The 18,009-nt window shown below is 41.7% G+C and overlaps 1 protein-coding gene across 1 annotated transcript in view; it reads right to left on the bottom strand.

Moving 5' to 3' along the window:
- Positions 1-2,432: 2,432 nt before the first annotated feature.
- The window catches only part of LOC138531359 (carcinoembryonic antigen-related cell adhesion molecule 6-like), an 804,705-nt gene continuing 789,128 nt past the window's right edge, over positions 2,433-18,009 (bottom strand). The window contains exons 9-10 of the mRNA XM_069640985.1: positions 16,005-16,048; positions 2,433-2,936 (exon numbers count right to left, since the gene is read on the bottom strand). Coding sequence (XP_069497086.1) covers positions 2,930-2,936; positions 16,005-16,048 — 51 coding nt within the window. The 3' untranslated portion in view covers positions 2,433-2,929. The remainder of the gene's footprint in view (positions 2,937-16,004; positions 16,049-18,009) is intronic.

Genomic DNA, 18,009 nt, shown 5'->3' with positions numbered 1-18,009 from the left:
GGGCTGGCCCTGGGAACAACCCTGGTTGCTCCCCCTACTATGTTTCACATGGATTCTTCTCTTGGCTCCCTTGTGGCCCACTCGTCGTCGGTTTGTAGTGACCTATGCTAGAGAATCTGCAGGTAGGTTTGTGTGTAAGTCCTTTTTTTCTTACAACTGCACGTAGGATAATAGCACATATAGGACCCACCGATGCCCACCACCGAGGTAGCTCTGCCCAACCATCACTGGTGGAACACCAGGGTTAGGGATATTCTGCATACACTCATTGACCTCCCACACTCTGACATCACACACACAGACATCCACACATACATACAGATATAGGAGACGCCAAATACTGCAGTATGCAATGCACTGAAGATGAAGAAAACAAGCATTCTCCTGTTCTACTCCATGCTCTGTGAAAACCTTCTCTTTAAGGAACACTTCACCAACAAATGAGGATCACAGACTGACTAGACAATCCCACTGCCATTATGTCCCACTCACTTTAATTGTGCAGAATTCAGTTGCTTTCTCACTAGGTTCACACTCTCTAAGTCCCTTACATACACATGTGCATACATACATACATACCTACCTACGTACATACATTGAAGAGAAAACAGATTAATGTTCTCTCACAGCAGTCAAAAGATGCCACTATAGTGCAAAAAGACAACCCCTGAGTTGAGACAGTCTAGGATTAGCACCTTCACTCAAAGACTGGAACAATGGAAACTGAATCCGTGGTTTGGGTTGCAAGTCAAAGTGAGGCAAGAGACATGAGGGAATGCAGACAGAACAGAGGGAAGAGTTCTCACATGTTGGAACTAACACATTAATCTAATAATTTAAGGAAACAAACTGGATTTATGATTGAAGCAAATGTTATAATTAACACTAGACATTGTAGCTGAAGAAATCAAAATGACTTAAAAGACAACAATAATAAAATGGTGCTGCTACAATACCAGAATGCAGCAGCAGAGCAGATAGGGACAGTAGGAACAGCATTACACGAGGAGCCCACAAGGAAACATGCCCCAGGCTGGACTGCTGCATTTTGACAGAAACAGAAAAGTACAAAAGCAAAACAGCAAGATAGCAGAGCACTAGATACAGTGATACAGAATTAGCAAGGCAGAACAATGAGCTCTAGGGCAAATTATCATAAAGGCAGTTCCTATCAGGTACACATGTGAAAGTAGAGATGCTGGTACAGATAATCATGGATCCAACTCCTAAACACAGTTTTTCCACAGTCTGAGAAAGCAAACTCTTCATGGAAAATAATGTGAAATTCTGGATATGCTAAAAAGGGAGAGGACTATTGACTGGAATTGATTCGGAACATCATTAAGCATTGTTTTGAGATAAATGCCGAGGTAATAACACATATGAGATGGCAAAAGAGCAGGAAAACAGATCAAACAAGGCCATTGAAAGCTCTCTGCTCTTGCTGATAGTACGACAGAGTCCTGACACCAAGCATACCCTTATACAAAGAATATGATAACTCTGATATATTAATTAATGGCAATGCTTATAATGATGTAGTGGACCAAAATATTAATTTGGGAGAGATTTGCAAAATGTGTGCTTGCAATATTTAAATACCTTACGCATAACTTGAGACAGCATTTGAACACTTAACAATATCAATACAAGAATAGAATTAGTTCAAGAGTTAAGTGTTTTAATTATGTCAATGTATATTGCGAATGGTTACAAGTGCATGAAATATGAGGCAAAAATATACTGTCATATAAGAGAATACAGAATATTTTTGACCTAATTCATGAAGGGGTTATTAAGAAAAACTCTGCCTTATCTTTCACGTAAATCTGGAGAGTACTATCTGATTCACTAAGAAGCTACTACAGGAGGTTACTATGAGAAATTACCCTGACTTACTTCGGACGTAATAAAAAGCTAAGCCAGAAGTAAGTCAGAGTTTATCATACAAACTTCTTTGTGAAATGGATAGCACTCTCCGGGTATTGATGAAGGGGCAGAGAGTTACTTCATTGTTAATAGGCATTTATTCTGTAGTAAATGACTCCATGTATTGACAGACTAGAACAATTATTTTAATTTTCATATGTAGCCTGAATGACTGCCAAATCATCTTACGACCATGGCATGCACTTAATCAAATCATCAAATGCAACTTTTCGGGTGAGTGGATGAAGATACGTTCAGGAGTAGACCCGAGTCTTCACTTCTGTTTAAAGTTATCTAAGATTGTTACTGTTGCTCTTCCAACTTTGTGAAGTTCTATTCAAAGGAAAAGATGCTTTTGTAAAATGTAAACAATTTTAGTGTTCTAACACAACCCTTTTGGAGACTTCCCAAATCTAAAAGCTGAAAAATCAACATGTGTCATTATGTCAACATTAATGGGTTTAAAAATGTACATTACAAAATGTTTACGCATTAACAAAGCATAATGTAAAACCTTCAGTTTTATTACCGAGCATTATTACTGCTTCTGCTAAAAATATATATGATGACATGATATGATTAACATGCTTAATACCGAGAGGTTTCTAAGTGCGGACCCGGGGATCTAACCTGTGCTGCTCTGTGTCGTCTTGCTTCCGAAGCGAGCACGTTGCCCATAAGCTCTCCTCCCGAGACAACAATAGGTCAATTTGCTCCCTCAAGGAAAACTTTATCTATCAATAATATACCAAAAACAGTGCAAAGGAAGTGAAGAACAGCCTAGTTACAGTTCGTCAATTCTTTCATGATTCAGTTGAATAAAACAAAATCAGAATGATCTATTGAAAACATGATTTGTTGCATCTGAAGCATTCCCAGGAGGAGACATTCCAGCTATGAGCTCTTTCTATAGTCAGCCACATTCCAAGTGTCCGATGATCCAATTATTCATGGCTCTGAATTCTCTCTGCATGCAGCTACATTTCTCTCAAGCATAGTTTCAGGGCCTGCAGTGATATTTTTTAAAACAAATTATAAAAATATGTTTACGAATGGAATGATCTGATCCTCAATCTAGTATGAATGCATCTAAAGATAGAAACATTTATGAAATGTCATTTTTTTTAATAAGGAATACATCTATAATAGTCAACATTTTGAATTAAAAGATATTACTAACACATGTAAAACACTGTTCTAGAATATGAACTTGAAGAAAATGTAGCACACTTTGAAATGCTGAGGTTTACCTAAGCTTGCAAGAACAGTTGCTCACTGACAGACACGAGACAAAAAACACAGACATTACTTAAAATAAACTCAAATAATGTAATCTAACTTGTTGATATGGTGCAGACAGCTCCAAGTAGGGAGAACGCATGCATTCAAATCTCAGATGCTCATCACAATCTACTAAAGCCAGCACTTGAGTTTTCAAGACACTCAAGGTAGGTTTATTCATTGGCTATGACATTCTGAAAACATTTGCTGCTAACATTAGTTGTAAAATGAGCCATTCAAACCATATCTCATGAGCCATATCTCACTCTTAATATATCCTGATAAAACCACTGCAATGTATCAGTTGTAATGAATGTTTCAGCCTGAGTGCATCCAGAATTCCAATCAAATAAATGTTCGAATCCTGTGACATATGATTTCTACTCTATAGTACAGGTCATATGTAGAACAATACATGCTCGATGTCACTGACAATGAGTAACAAAGTTGGGCTGGCTTTGTGTCATCATAAAACAGCAATTGATTAATTATTTCATGGTATCACTCTATGGTACATGACATGTATGATTGAGAAATTCATCAAGATGGCCATCAACAAAGTGCATAAAACCTCTTAAAATCACTGTCATTTATGGGCAGGTTTATATTTCTAAGGTCCCATTTGAAAGATACTTTCAGACAAACAAATTAGTCATAATATGAAGTCAATGGGGTCTCAAAAAGATTTTGTACAGATATGTAATTACAACTCTCGTGTTAGATGTTCAGTTATTCATTTTTTTCAGAACACAACAAAATTTGAATTGCAGAAGAAATAAACCAAAGTAGCATTTGTCCTGTTACATGAACACAAATAAACCTGATACTCTACAGACTAGACACAAACAGCAACTTTAACATGAAGGTGCTGGTGAGAGCTCAATGCGCAGAAATGAGCTTCCCTGTATAAGTCCCAAAGGACCAGTTCACAATTACAAAATAAAGGCTGCTTTTTTTGCAATACACCTGAAGTGAGTAGACATCCATTAAACAGTGCTTGCAATGACGTTGCAGGATATACGATGTTTGATGCTGTGCAGTTGAGTGAAAATAGCCAATGGAACTGAAGTTGAGTGGGTGCATCAATCAAAAAGGATTTCATGCATATGACATAGTACATCTTAAATAATGGTATGCCAAAAATGAACAAAATGCATTGCGAAGTGCTGAAAAAATCTCCTCAAACACAACTGAATCTGAAATTCAGGTAGACTTCATTGCTATTTATTTATCAGAGATCCAATTGGAATGTAAGGTTGTCAGAATGGCATATGCTAATCAACACTACAAGGAAATCTGTGACTTAAAAGATGTTGAAGAGGAAGATATATCGTGAAAGTCCCTAAAAGAAATTATTGAAAAATATTATTTTTTTTCCAGTGAACATTTATTAAAATTTTAGAAAATCCAAATAGCACATCAGACATAATCAAAGGTCAGGTCATTCTTCATCAGAATTAACTTCCAACAAATAAGCCAACATTTACCAGACAAGCCCCAGCCCATTGTGTAAAGCTTAAACATTAATGTATATTTAGTTTATCAAAAGGAAGAGTATTGTCACGTTAACATCATTCATAAAGCCATTTTAGTGCCTTCAAACTCCTGGGGCTCCTTAGACCCATAGAGTGCTTGCAGCATATTCCAAGACAGGCAACCAGATGGCAAAACATGTGAATGTTTCATACATGTGCTATTTTCTGCAATACAAGCATTTCCCATTCCTTTGTTAACCACATCAATTTTGTGGGACGGTCAGCGTTCTTCCATAGTCTGGTGTGATGAATCTGGAATATTTGTCCCTTCTCCTCAGGAGGGGAGCCACCCCCTTTAGGCTTGAGAGCTGAGCCCGCTCAGCAAGATCTTCCTTCCAAGAACTCCCTTTCCAGTAACAAACTCTCTGTCCAGACTGTTGTTGCTTCTCTTTTGTATTCTCCTGGTAGTGGCAATTCTTCAAACACTTTGGCTTCAGGTAATGCCGGATCCCACCTGAACTTCACAATCAAATAGAAATGACCCCCCCCCCTTTGTTTGTGATGACGTACATAAAACCATGAGGAAAGTTGAATCATTTTGAAAAATCGTATGCAGAGGCGAGCCTCTGATGGGAGGACATCCTGAAGGGGCAGATCCATGCTATATCACATAGTCACCGGTAACATGTAGAGCGAGCAAGTTGATAGCAAGATGCCAGAATGCTGGCTTTCTGACCGACAAAGAAGCCAAGGACAGAGATGTTAAAGAAAATGTCCTTCCTGATAGTGCAACCACACAGAGGCTGTGGTGTTCCTGGGGCTTGTTTACTGATGTTAAGACTGGACCACAGTGGAGATACCAGATCCCCGACCTCTGCATGAGAAGTGCATTACCTGTCAATCTGGCCAGCAAAAGGGGAGCAAACGCTCCCAAAGAGATAACGCCAGTGAGAGAGGCAAACTGGGATATTTGAGGCTGGGAAAGCCACAAGTGTTACAGGAGCCAGATAAACCCGATCAGGCGGAGACCCTCCCAAAGCAAGGCTAAAGTAGACTGGTCGGACGGCCAGAGGGCTTTGGAGAGTCTTAAGAAAATGAGAGACAGTAACACTCAAGGCTGGGAAATCCACATGGGTTATGGGAGCCAAGAAAACCTGAACGGGCAGACACTGCAGCGAGGCCCGGCTAAAACAAGCCTGTCAGAGGGCCAGAGGACTTTGGGGAGCACAGGAAATACAAACAAAACAAGCAGAACTGGACAGAGAGAGAACCTAGAAGGTTCCAGTCAATAAGCATAAACCAAGAACATTGGCAAGAACAAATCACAAATGGTGGGATTGTACTGAGAAAAGCGTTTTTTTCCCTGAAAGAATGAAGCATATGGAATTAAGATTTGGCATACAGAAACTGCAGTTGAGGACTGTATTGTGAGACATTGACACACTTTCAACACTTTCTGAGAAAGGAATTCATGTGATTGGGCCAGGCACAAGCCAAGACAGAGGCTATTTCTTTTTTTTTTTAATGTTTTGTATTTGTTTCATAGTTATACACAGTAAAACAAAGCAAAAACCTTAATATTTAAAGCAAATTCCACCATTCCCCCACAATTATTTTCAATATCAAGAAGAATTAAAAACAAAGAGAGCAAAACGAAGGAAAAAAAGAAGAAGAAAAGGAGAGGAAAAAAGAAAAAAAAAGGAAATTCACCATCCTATCCAAATCAGGCTACCTGCGGAGCCTCCTAATAAGCAAAGGGTCCAAACCTTAACCACTCAATCAGCAGACAGGACATATTCCAACATTTTCATAGCCGCAATTACCAATAGAGTCTGGTCACCAATTTGCACCCATTTCCACCAATCCTCTAGGCTAAGAGTTTGCCCCATAGATTTAAATTCATCTAGAAAAAAACTACTGGTTTGTGTTAAGGCCGTACATACCATTACTAAGTGCATTGGGCTATTTCTTTGGCATGCTTATTTTCGTTACATTATTCCTGACTGGTAAAGCCGGTTAGCTAAATAGGATTTGAACCAGGGGCTATTTCTTTTGGACTTTTGACAAGCACCATTACTTTTAATTTGTTACTCAGGGAATTACCATCATAGCAGTAGGGCAAGATAGGCGTTTTTATTATTAGCAGAGTCCCAGCTGAGTCCTTTACGTGGCCCGAGTGCATTCAGTTACCACGAGGGGTTAATTCATTTCGAAGGAAAGGAGAAGGCGGGGCTGCATCTACAAGAGAGCCTACGAGGAGCGGAGCGCAGCAGAGTCCCAGCTGAGTCCTTTACGTGGCCCGAGTGCATTCAGTTACCACGAGGGGTTAATTCATTTCGAAGGAAAGGAGAAGGCGGGGCTGCATCTACAAGAGAGCCTACGAGGAGCGGAGCGCAGCAGAGTCCCAGCTGAGTCCTTTACGTCCTTCGCGGCAAGAGCGTCGGAGCGTTAGGACCTCGGACTACGTCTTCGAGGCGATAAACCCCCTGTTCCCAAGGCCCCCGTGTGTGTGCCCGGCTGCCGCGGGTGCTTAAGAGTGCGTGGAGCCTCGTGAAGGTCGTCTACGACGGTCCCCTTCAGCTGCGGACATTTCAGACGTAAGGTACTTCCGGCTTCAGAGTGTACCTGTGGGCTTAAGCCACCCCCTTGGCGTGCAGCTGGAGGGTGGGGGGGGGGAGAGACGGACTAAGGCAGCTCCCCTAGCTGTCGGGCGTTCCCCCGCCCTTCTGATTCAGCGGCCTTCCAACGGTGCTGGTTCTTTCTGCTTTCGGGAGGTGGGAGCACACGCCTGGTTGTGCCTTTCGTGCGGCCTTTTGGTTTTTTTTTTTTTCTGGGGAGCCACTGATCCTCAAGTCTATAGACTTCTTGTGGGCTGTATCTCTGCCTGTCTTTTTTAGCAAAGGCCCATGGGACAAAGAACTTTGGACATTGGGCTCCGGACTTCAGGTTGTAAAACCTGATTCTGATTATTTAATTCGCTTTTAAACTGTCTTTATGCATCAGCTTAAGTGTTAATTCATATTTCGGCTACCTGTTGCCGCGACTGTTTTTTATGTACCTTCACACGCTTCTCTTTCCCCTACTTTTTTTTTTTTTTTTTTTTTTATTTTTATTTCTTTTTGTTTGTACTCCGTCTGCATCTCAGGAGATTGTGTGGGGGCTGCGAGTTTTTCTCTCCCCCCCCTCTCCTGTTCCTGCTGTTTAACCCCCTTACAGAGCCTGAATCTGTTAGGGTGAGTGGTGGTTTTTCTTTTTTTTTTCACCCCCCATTCACCCAAAGTTTGTGCGGGTTTGGTGGAATTCATTACCCCAATATGGGGAAGCGCAAAGCAGGAGAAGGGGGGGCCATAGGAAATGGTGCAAAAAAAACTAAACAAAATGCAGCTATAACTAAAGCGAACAAACCCCCGAAACCTGTCAGACCCCTAACGAACAGAGTTGTTAACCCTTCCCAAAGATCGCTGGACTCATATATGGACGTTATGGCCAGCAAAATTGTGAACTGTATGCATGCAGCGGAGTGTGTCCCCAGAGTGGCAAGCCCACAGCGCAATGGGAGCGGTTTATTAGGTTCAGAGGAGATGAGAGAAGAAGTTGTAGCCGCGAGTGTAAGTTCTGGGTCGACTGGGGTCATAACTCAAGTGGTGGTAGATGGGGCAGGGATACCCCCACTGTTGTTACAACCCCAGTGTTTGAGGGAGGAGGCCCTCGGATCCATTGGTAAAGAGCCTGAGTTTCTGGACTCTGGGTCTCTGGACAGCTCTAGAGCCAGTGAAGGAGATAAAGGTTGGTTAGAGGCCCTTCTGGATGAAAAACTCAAACCTTTACAATTAGTATTGAACTCCCTGAAGGGACTTAAAGAGGGGGTATTAAACACACTGGCCATAATGGATGATACCATCAGAACTGTTTCCCTTAAGTTAGGCACCCTGGCTATTGCTGTGGAGGAGCTGAGAAAAGTGGATAGGACCTGCCAATGTACATCATTCGCCCCTCCAGCTGCTGTTACCACCTCTAAGGGTGGAAAGGGTTTAGACCCACAGGGGAGGGTTTCTGACGTTATTGTCATAGGGGATGTGGAAGTAGCCACTGAGGTAAAGAGTGGGGCAAGGGAGCCTGATTTAGGAAGTGCAAAGGGCAAACCTGATGCTAGACCAAAGCCCCATAGTTTGGGGTTAGGGCAGGAGAGTTTAACCATTTTGAATCTCCCCCCAGAAGCAACCCCTCTTGTGGGGGTTATCACAGGATTGCCTGGTCTCCCATCCGGAAACTTTGAATCAACTTTTTCTTTGATTAATAAAGCATCCCACTGGATCAACACCAACCTGATGGGGCCAAAGATTGACCCCAATCTCATTCGTATGGCTAGGCGTGTGGGCTGGGTGGGGAACAGGCCAAAGAATCTGAATGGGGACTGCGTGGTAATTACTTTATCTGATCCCCAGATTATGGATTATCTTTTGAATTCTAATCTGGCCCGTGGCCTTAAGCCCAATGGTAACCAATTGCATAGTAAATTGCTCCCTTTGGATTATTTTTATGCATGCGTAGGGGGGCAATTGGTGCATAACCAACCCACTAGAAGCCTGAGTCGAGGTGGGTCTGTTGGGATCGATAATATTCCGGGTGGGCAGCCCCCAATTAATAATCTGGAGGGCAGCTGGAGCACCGTCCAGGCGAACAAGGGACGGTGTAATGCCCCGGGTAGGAAACTTTTAGCTCCCCTGCCCCTGGAAAACCAATTCGAGGTTCTAACGTCCTGTGAGGATATAGATTGACAATTGGAGGACGCAGTGGGAATTGTAATAGTGCAACCCTTGGCTGTATCCCAGGAGGTGTGCGTTGAGGAAAGACCACTTCTCCGCATATTGTCTTGGAATATAGCAGGCTCATCTGGCAAACTGAAGTCGGTTCCGGTGATGGAGCTTCTGCAAGCTAACTCAGTAGTCCTACTCCAGGAAACATGGGCAATAGAAACCCCGCATCTAGATGGCTTTGTTTCCTTTGATATCCCAGCTAATAAGAAACCGAGAGGAAGACAATACGGGGGTTTATGTATTTTGATAAAGACATCTTTGGAATGCAAGATTAAGCAACTACAGACAGGGCTGGATTTCCTTCAGGTGATATTTCTAACTACCGGCAAGGGAGATGTCGTATGTATCATCAACTTCTACAATAGCCCCCATCTCTCCGACCTGGACAGGCTTACTAAAGTTAAAAAGTTCATGGAAGATCTACTGTCCAGGGGCGGGAATAATAGAATCTACTATATTTGGGGGGGTGATTTCAACATCAAAATGGGTGAGGGGTTAGATTTGGATATCCTTGATCCTTTGGAGGATCAGATTGAGAATATCCCGCCTAGATGCATGCGAGATGGGAGAGTTTGTCCTAAAGGCTTACAGCTAAGTTTATGGCTGCTGGAGTGGGGCTTTCGTATAGTGAATGGCCGACTGGCCCCAGATATACCGGGTGCAGTGACCTTTAATAGCCACCATGGTAGTTCTACAATTGACTATTTTTGTATCTCAATGAACCTTTGGGAATTAGCTGAAAGCTTTGAAGTATTGGCTGATCCACATAGTGACCACCTACCCATCTGCCTGAAGTTGAAAGGATTGATGGGGGAGGCGGTTTCGCAGGAAATAGCCCCTATTCATCCTACGGGTATACCCATTGGTTCTAGAAGAATTAAATGGGGGAAAATTCAAAGGGGGGAACTTCATTATAAAGCTGTCTCCGATAATGTATCCCTTGTGTTGGATATATTGGATGATCGTTCACCCCCGGGGGCCATCATAAAGTCATTTGTGGAATTGATGGCTGCCTTCACAAACAAATTTTCATTAACAACCAAACCAAAGGGCAAGGATACTAATAGAGGCTGGTTGGACGAAGCTTGTAAAGGGGCTAAAAAAACTCTGTTATTAGCCCTCAAGGATCCGTCCAGCAGTAGAACTGTCATTGCCCAAGTCAGGAAGATCTATAAACTAGAACTAAAGAGGAGGAAAAAGGAGCTGGATAGGGCAGCTTGGGAAGGTTTTTTGGACGTTGCTCGAAGGGGGGACCAGAAGGCCTTTTGGGCCTATGTAAAAAGTGGTCCAGAGGGATGCGGCTCTAAGGTAGGTAGTGGTACTTACGTGGAAGAAGGGGCTTGGTTATCCCATTTTGGGAATTTATTCGGGCTAGAGTGTACACAGGATGTTTTAGATCATGCAGACGCCTGCTTGAAATTTGAGGTGGAGGAGACGATAAAGGCTATAAAGCTTCAAGCTCATAACCGAGCCCCGGGGCCAGATATGATCCCCTCAGACCTGTTTCAGGACCCTATCGCGTTGTGGGCACCGCTCTTAACAGTGGTTTTTAATGCCTGCTTAAAGCTAGGGGAGTATCCCCCGTCCTGGAAAAAGGCCATAATCTTTCCAATTTTCAAAAAAGGTGACCTCTCCAGTCCAAGTGCATATAGGCCTATCTCTTTGCTGGATTCTTCCTTCAAAATCTTTGGGAGAATTTTGTTAGCCCGAATTGAAAATTGGATGGGGGCAAAATCGATCTTGTCAGACATCCAATTTGGATTCCGTCCGGGCGTTGGCACTATTGAACAGAGCCTCAACCTCTATATCTTGGTGGCTAACTCGGTATTTAGTCGGGGTGAGCCAGTTTATCTGGCTTTTATGGACCTAAGCACTGCCTTTGACAAAGTGGACAGAGCTAAGCTATGGGCTGTGCTTGGGTCCCTGGGTTGTCCCGGGGAGATTTTGCAGGTTCTGGTTGACCTTCACACGGATAACATGGCTTGTGTACGTAGTGGGCCGGGCGGGCACTGCACAGCTTGTTTCCAGGTGGGATGCGGCGTAAGACAGGGGTGTGTGCTTGCTCCCATTTGTTTTTGTCTCTATATCAATGGCCTCTCGCGGGACCTTAACGATGTAAGGGCAGACTATTTGGTTTTGGGGGGTAGGGGCTTTCCGGTTCTGGCTTATGCGGACGATACAGTCCTAATAGCCAGAACACCAAGGGCCCTACAGGTCCTGATTGACGCTTATGCATCCTTCATGAATAATTTGGGCCTAAAAATTAACTCCAAAAAGTCAGCGGTTATGGCTTGTGTTGGTAGGAAACGCCCTGCACCTATGAAACCAATGCTATGCGTTGGGGAAATTATCCCCAGAGTCAAGGTGTTTGACTATTTGGGGATTAGTTTCTCTGAAACCCTAAATGGAAGGGCTCATGTGGCAAAGCAATCGGCAAAGATGAGCCAACAGATAGGCGGGCTCTTTAGATTTGCGTCAAGAAGCAGAGCTCAGCCTCTTGACGTGATTCTGAAAATTTATGGTGCACAAACTTCGGCAATTACTCTGTATGGTGCAGCCATTTGGGGTTTCCAGAACGCGGCTGTAATCCAGAGTAAAGAAAATAAATTTTTTAAAAACCTGCTGGGGTTACCGACCAGCGCCCCCGGATTAGCTGTTCACAGAGAATTAGGGGCAGAGCTCTGGGAGGATCAATGGGCTATGGCACCATTACATTTCTGGATTCGGCTGTGGGCAAATGAACACGCAACGCTGTGCCATTTCATCTTACGTACAGTGTTGTGCACATCAGGCTGGAAAAAAATCCCATGGTTAGCCTATGTGTCAGCAAAATTGGGGGAAGTCAACCTTAGTGCCTTGTTCCCGCCCGAATCTCTAATTACTAAGCCAGAGGGGGCAGCTTATAAGGTTAAACTGAGCGAAATTGTAGTTAGGAGGAAAACTCTTCTGGGATATACCCAGAAATCTGACTCTTTTCACTCTAGTATTAGTAATCTCCTTGGAATTCAACCTTATTTGACTAGGAGTACTTTTAAATCAGAAAGGTGGTTGATCACGAGGGCCCGCTTTGACTGCCTCCGGCTACAGGGAAATACATGCAACTGGAAAAGTTTTCCTAGTGATGCCGGCTGTCCAGTCTGTGGTTACAAGCGCGAGGACCTTTCGCACCTATTGTTTTTTTGTATAGGATATGCGGGTATACGCAGAGTGACCTTGGTCCCCGCGCTTAAGAAAACGGAGATCCGTTTACATAAGGCAGCACTCGAGTTTCTTCTGAGGGCTGAGTCAGTTTTTACATCCTGGGCCCTGTTGTCTTTCTTAAAAAGAGCGATGCATTTTAGAAAGAATCTATTGAATCTACAAGATGGGGGTAGTTAGCGCCACCAATTTTAACAATGAATTATGTTGGGGGAAAAGTGGCTGAGTTTTATCTTATGCTTGATTATAATGTACAATTTTTAAAACATTGCCCTCTTGACTGGCAAGCAAGTGTAATTTTTGATTATTAATGCTGATTGTGTCTTGTAATACTCGGTATCTATTTCTATCCGTTTTTTTATTCAATTGGTGTTTTTGTATTATTGGAATTGTGTAAATTACATTTCTTTTTTCTGTCGTTTAATGGAAATTCTCTTATTTCCGAATAAACTTGTTTGACCTGACCTATTATTTATATAAAAACCGTTCAATATGTCAAAAATATGTCTGAGTCCTTCTTCTGGTTCGCCACACTGGGTGTATACCATCTAACTGCCAGTAAAAGTTTAAGGTCAGTCTAAGGACATCACTATATTGTTGATCAGGATAGCTTACCTTGGGCTCTGAAGGTGTTCTAGGAAATAGATACTAAAGTGGAGAAATGGAATCTACAGAGAGATAGCGCTGCTTCTTGAAGAGTAGACAGACATTAATCTCTGTTCATTTCTGGAGAAAGATGTCCAAGTTAAATTGATGCATCCAAACCCTCTACTAGAAACATTCTGATTTGGTCTTCGGAATGGGTCTTTATTCAAGGGTTAGCCCGCAGCGAAAACAGTTCAGTCCGAACATTGTTCCAAAATCTGTTGCACAGAGTTTCAACAGTTCATAAAGAGAAATGGAATTAAGGGAAAATGTAATTAACAGGTAGGGTAACAACGAGGCACTTGTTCGGGAGTAAACACAGTAGAAGCAGGCACTAGAAGAAATGTGTCACTAGGCAGGAGAGCCAGCAAACATAATCAAAGAAAACTTCAGTGGAGACAAAAAAAGGGGAGAGGCAAACAGAAGCCTGAGAAGACTTCTCAATAGCATTTAACATTGCAGTCGGTCAGGAGTCCATTAAGGAGCAGGACAGCTTCCACCTTGAGGCTTTTAGCATGACGTGGTTCACATCACTGCAAATACAGCTGGGAGGTCTAGTCTGTTCAGCACGCATTGGATTAGCGCTGCACTACCCATCTTCCTGCATTTTCATGGATATCAAGGGTGTCTTACACCATTAGGTGTGAGACGCAAGAGGGATTTCCTGACACTTGCCTGTGATAGGCTTGTTATGGGAGATCTTTTGTTCTTCTGAAATTGTTGGGATCTTAATCTCCCCAAGATATTGCCTTTGAGCACATGTGTCAAGCTGGTGAGTGGTGTAGAGCAGAGTAAAAGTTTGCAAAAGTGTCTATTTCCTCTCTCTCAGTTCCCACCAATGTGCCATCATTTGTCTTAATCGCTGAGAAAAATTATTGTTTTTTTCATCTGCAACTATCCAGCCAGTAGAAGCCGAAACATAACTCCCTTTTAAATAAAATGCACTTCGGTTGGCTTTATGCTGGGCTTTCCAACAGGACAACTGATTTTGGAGATTAGACTCAACCAACTGCTGAGATCTTTTAGTCGAAGCTGAAGACTGCTTAAATATACCTCTCAGAGATGCCATTAGAGTATCCAAGTTTGTAAAGAACGAGGTATCTTCAGGGATGTTGTCTTTGAAAAGGTTCCCTATGGCTTCTTCCACTCCTTTTGTAATTGCAGGTTTTCTCAGTTAATGGTTTCCTTGATGCGAAATCCTACTCTTTTCCCTCCTCTTACTCTGTGCTAATTCAGTCATAGCATAGCTGTGGCCAAACCAAGTTATAGGTCCAATAAAAACCTTGATAACAAAGTAGGTCAGTCTTGCAGATAGATTGAATCAGTGCTTGAGTAAGAGTGCTGTATGTAGGAGTAGGAATAGAAGTCCCATGTTTGGAAGCAACTAGGAAAATACAGGCCAGTTATAATTTCATTAGATAACTTAACTTACCCCTTTAGTATTACATTATGTAGTTGACCCAAAGGTTACTTAATTTCTGTAGAACTCAAATGCTGCTTTGACTACACCAGGTATACACAAACATTCTCATAATCAGCTACATAATTAGTGAAACACGTGTTCATGATTTCCAGTTGAGGACTTTAATAAGGCACACTCATTTCAGGATATTTAATAGAGGATATTGAAATTAAAGAAGATTTGCATTTGAGGTCATTAAGAAGACTCTATAGTGAGAATGTCAATCTGCAAGATAAGTTGAGGATTTCAATTTGCATGTGAATTCAAACGAAAACACAAAAATTAAGGTCAATTTAGCACATTTATCTGAGGATTGTCATTTGGGGATATGGCCTCAACACACAAAGAGGATATGTAAAGGTTGGTCATGAAACAGAAATCTGGGATTTCTTTTAGTCTAATTCAAACGGAGAACAATAACACAAATATTGGTGGATGTAACATTTTCCATATCAAAGGAAATATTAGCCTGTGTAATTAATAATTTCTGCATTCATTGTTTAATTTATTTTTTGGAATAATTAACCAAATAAAAAAGACATATATTTTCTTTCAAAAACAGCTTTGTCGTTCTGGCAATAAGGCACATTGATTATCCAAATGTAATGTCTTTCACCAATGTAGAGCAGATAACTTTTAGTGGGTTACATGCAGTTCAAAACTCCGACTTCTATTGTTTTTCTCAGGACAACGCTCAGGAGCAACTTACATCTGCTCAATACTAATTTTTATTGTCTGTGATAGGAGGCATTGCAAAGTACAAACGCTTGTTAAAACCCAACAAGTCGTAACTTACATTTGAATTCAAAAACATTTACACGTACCATTTCCACACCTAAATCCATACATACATTATACCTGTGTGATCTGGGTGTGAGTGTGCAATCTGTGTGTAACGCTTGCGGAATGTTTAGGATGCAACAAAATGATTTTTAGCTAGGAGGCAAAAAAATATTTAGGTTGGTTAAACATTTCAAATATTCTCTTGTACACTTTAGCAATTTAGCAAAGTTCATGCCTCTTCCATTCAGACCTAATCCAACATTTTTTTTCAGGTGCCAATTGTGTATGCAAGTTCCAAAAGGGGAAAGTAAATACGACACCCGGTATTAACTTACAAGAACAAGCATACGAATACGCTGTACAGTGTTTTTTTTTCAAATGAAGAGCATAACATAAGCAAATACAAGATGTTACCTGTTCAATTGCTCATACGTTGCTTGATCTCCATATTTCAGCTCCTAGAAATCAAATAATCAATTGTTAATAAGAAACACAAAAGGTGTAAGCCAAATGTTGTAGAAGTGCCATGCAGAAGACCCCCTATCTTTACCTCTGAACATGTGTGGCAACATGTGTGGCATAAGCCTGCTGAGCGCCCGGTGCCCAATCTTCCTCACATGGGTTTCTAATGTTTCTTGAGTCTTTATCTTTGTATTCATGTGCATCACTTTGTTTTTATAATATGCTCTCATATTTCTTTCAGCCCTTAACGTGCATCTGAATCTGGTTTGTTTTCTGCCACAAACATCGAATGAAAGGGGCAGAAAATAAATACCAACGTACCCGATTCATTCAAAAGCTAGAGGTTCAATGAGCTGAGGGAACAAACATGTCACATAATCAGTGGTACAGCACCCCTCGCACTCTATAAATAAGGGTATTAAGCCCAGGGTCGATGCACAAACAGCAGGTGAGCGTAAAAAAGCAATCACAGAGGAAAAGTCACATTAATGCTTCAGTATCTCTTATCACAGCGTCAATAAGCCCTTCAGAACGATGTTCAGAAATGACATACATTTTCTATCTACACGTGGGACCTCATTGTAAGGCTGTTGATGTGCTTTGCATAATATGCCTATTTTACCCAAATAGTGAGAAGTAATTTATGATTGTAAATTATATTATAAAGCTAATAACGTGTGTAATGACATGGGAAGCCAGCCTCTACTCACACTCTCACAGAATAATAATAATAAGTTTTCATTCATATAGCACTACAAACCCTCAGGCATCTGAGCACTGCTTATTATTACCCACGGTGTGTGGTGCTCATTTATCAACCTCAGAAGGATGAAAGGCTGAGTTTGGCACGGCCCAGATTCAACGAAAAACCTGAAAAGGGCAGGGAAACACTAGCCTCTGGACCAGAGTATTACAGTTACATAGAACAACAGAAAACGATTGTCCAGAGAAACAAATCAATTTGAAAAAATGTGTATCAAAATGTATTGAAAGTGATACCAACAATTTAAGCAATGGGGAGTCAATCACAAATAATTAAACACTGATCACTTTAATACAGCAAAACAGCAGCAACCGTATGCCTAAAGTCGGCTAAAACATTGTCACACATACTTGCCATTCATAGTGAACTCATTCAAACCCAACTCAACATACCGTGACATACATCCAAAAGCTTAAAAGACAAAAGAATCATGCTAAAAACCTGTGGGGAGAAGGAATTCATGACTGGTCCCCATCAAACAGACATAATTTTTATATTCATAATCAATAGAATTAATTAATAAATAATCTATTGTCAGGGTGGATCAGAAGGAAAAGTGCAAAAGATCACATCCCTGTAGGGTATATCTCTCGACCGGTTTCGACGTGTAGTGGTAGTAAACACAACGTCTTCCTCAGGAGGTGGCTGTTACCATTCTGTAAAATACAAAAACATGGCTATAGACTACTGCGTAGAACATATGAGTCATAGCTGACTGTCTGCCGAATACAATTAAACAGAGAGGGCAACTACAAAAGAGCAGCCCAATTTTCTTTGTGAAACAACTCAGGGATTATATATGCCGTATAACAATAAAGCAAAATAGGAATCCCAATCTAACAGCTATATATGACATAGCGAAAGGGTTAGTGACTCCCAAAAGAAGACCGTGCAGAATGGTGGGGAACCTTCAGGACCATGGTTAATCCGCGACAAGTATATAAGTGCACAATGCAGATTATATATAAACATATGATTGTTAGTCCAAAGGATACCAATACTGGACCAACCTGATGAATGCCAAATTGCTATGGTGGCCGTAACGAAGTGATATGGTCAGTCACGCTGGGGGAAGCCAGGACCAAATCCTAACCTAAAGTAAGACCGACATGCAAAAAATGAAATAAAACAAGACAAAAAGTGCTATATCAAGTGCTTGAAACTGGAGCAAAAAATGGTGGCTCACCTGAAAAG

The sequence above is a fragment of the Ambystoma mexicanum genome, chromosome 1q (genome assembly GCF_040938575.1).
Source record: "Ambystoma mexicanum isolate Mex_15411 chromosome 1q, UKY_AmexF1_1, whole genome shotgun sequence".
Lineage (NCBI taxonomy): Eukaryota > Metazoa > Chordata > Amphibia > Caudata > Ambystomatidae > Ambystoma > Ambystoma mexicanum.
The sequence above is the reverse complement of the archived record's forward strand: the minus strand, read 5'-3'. Positions and strand labels throughout refer to the sequence as shown.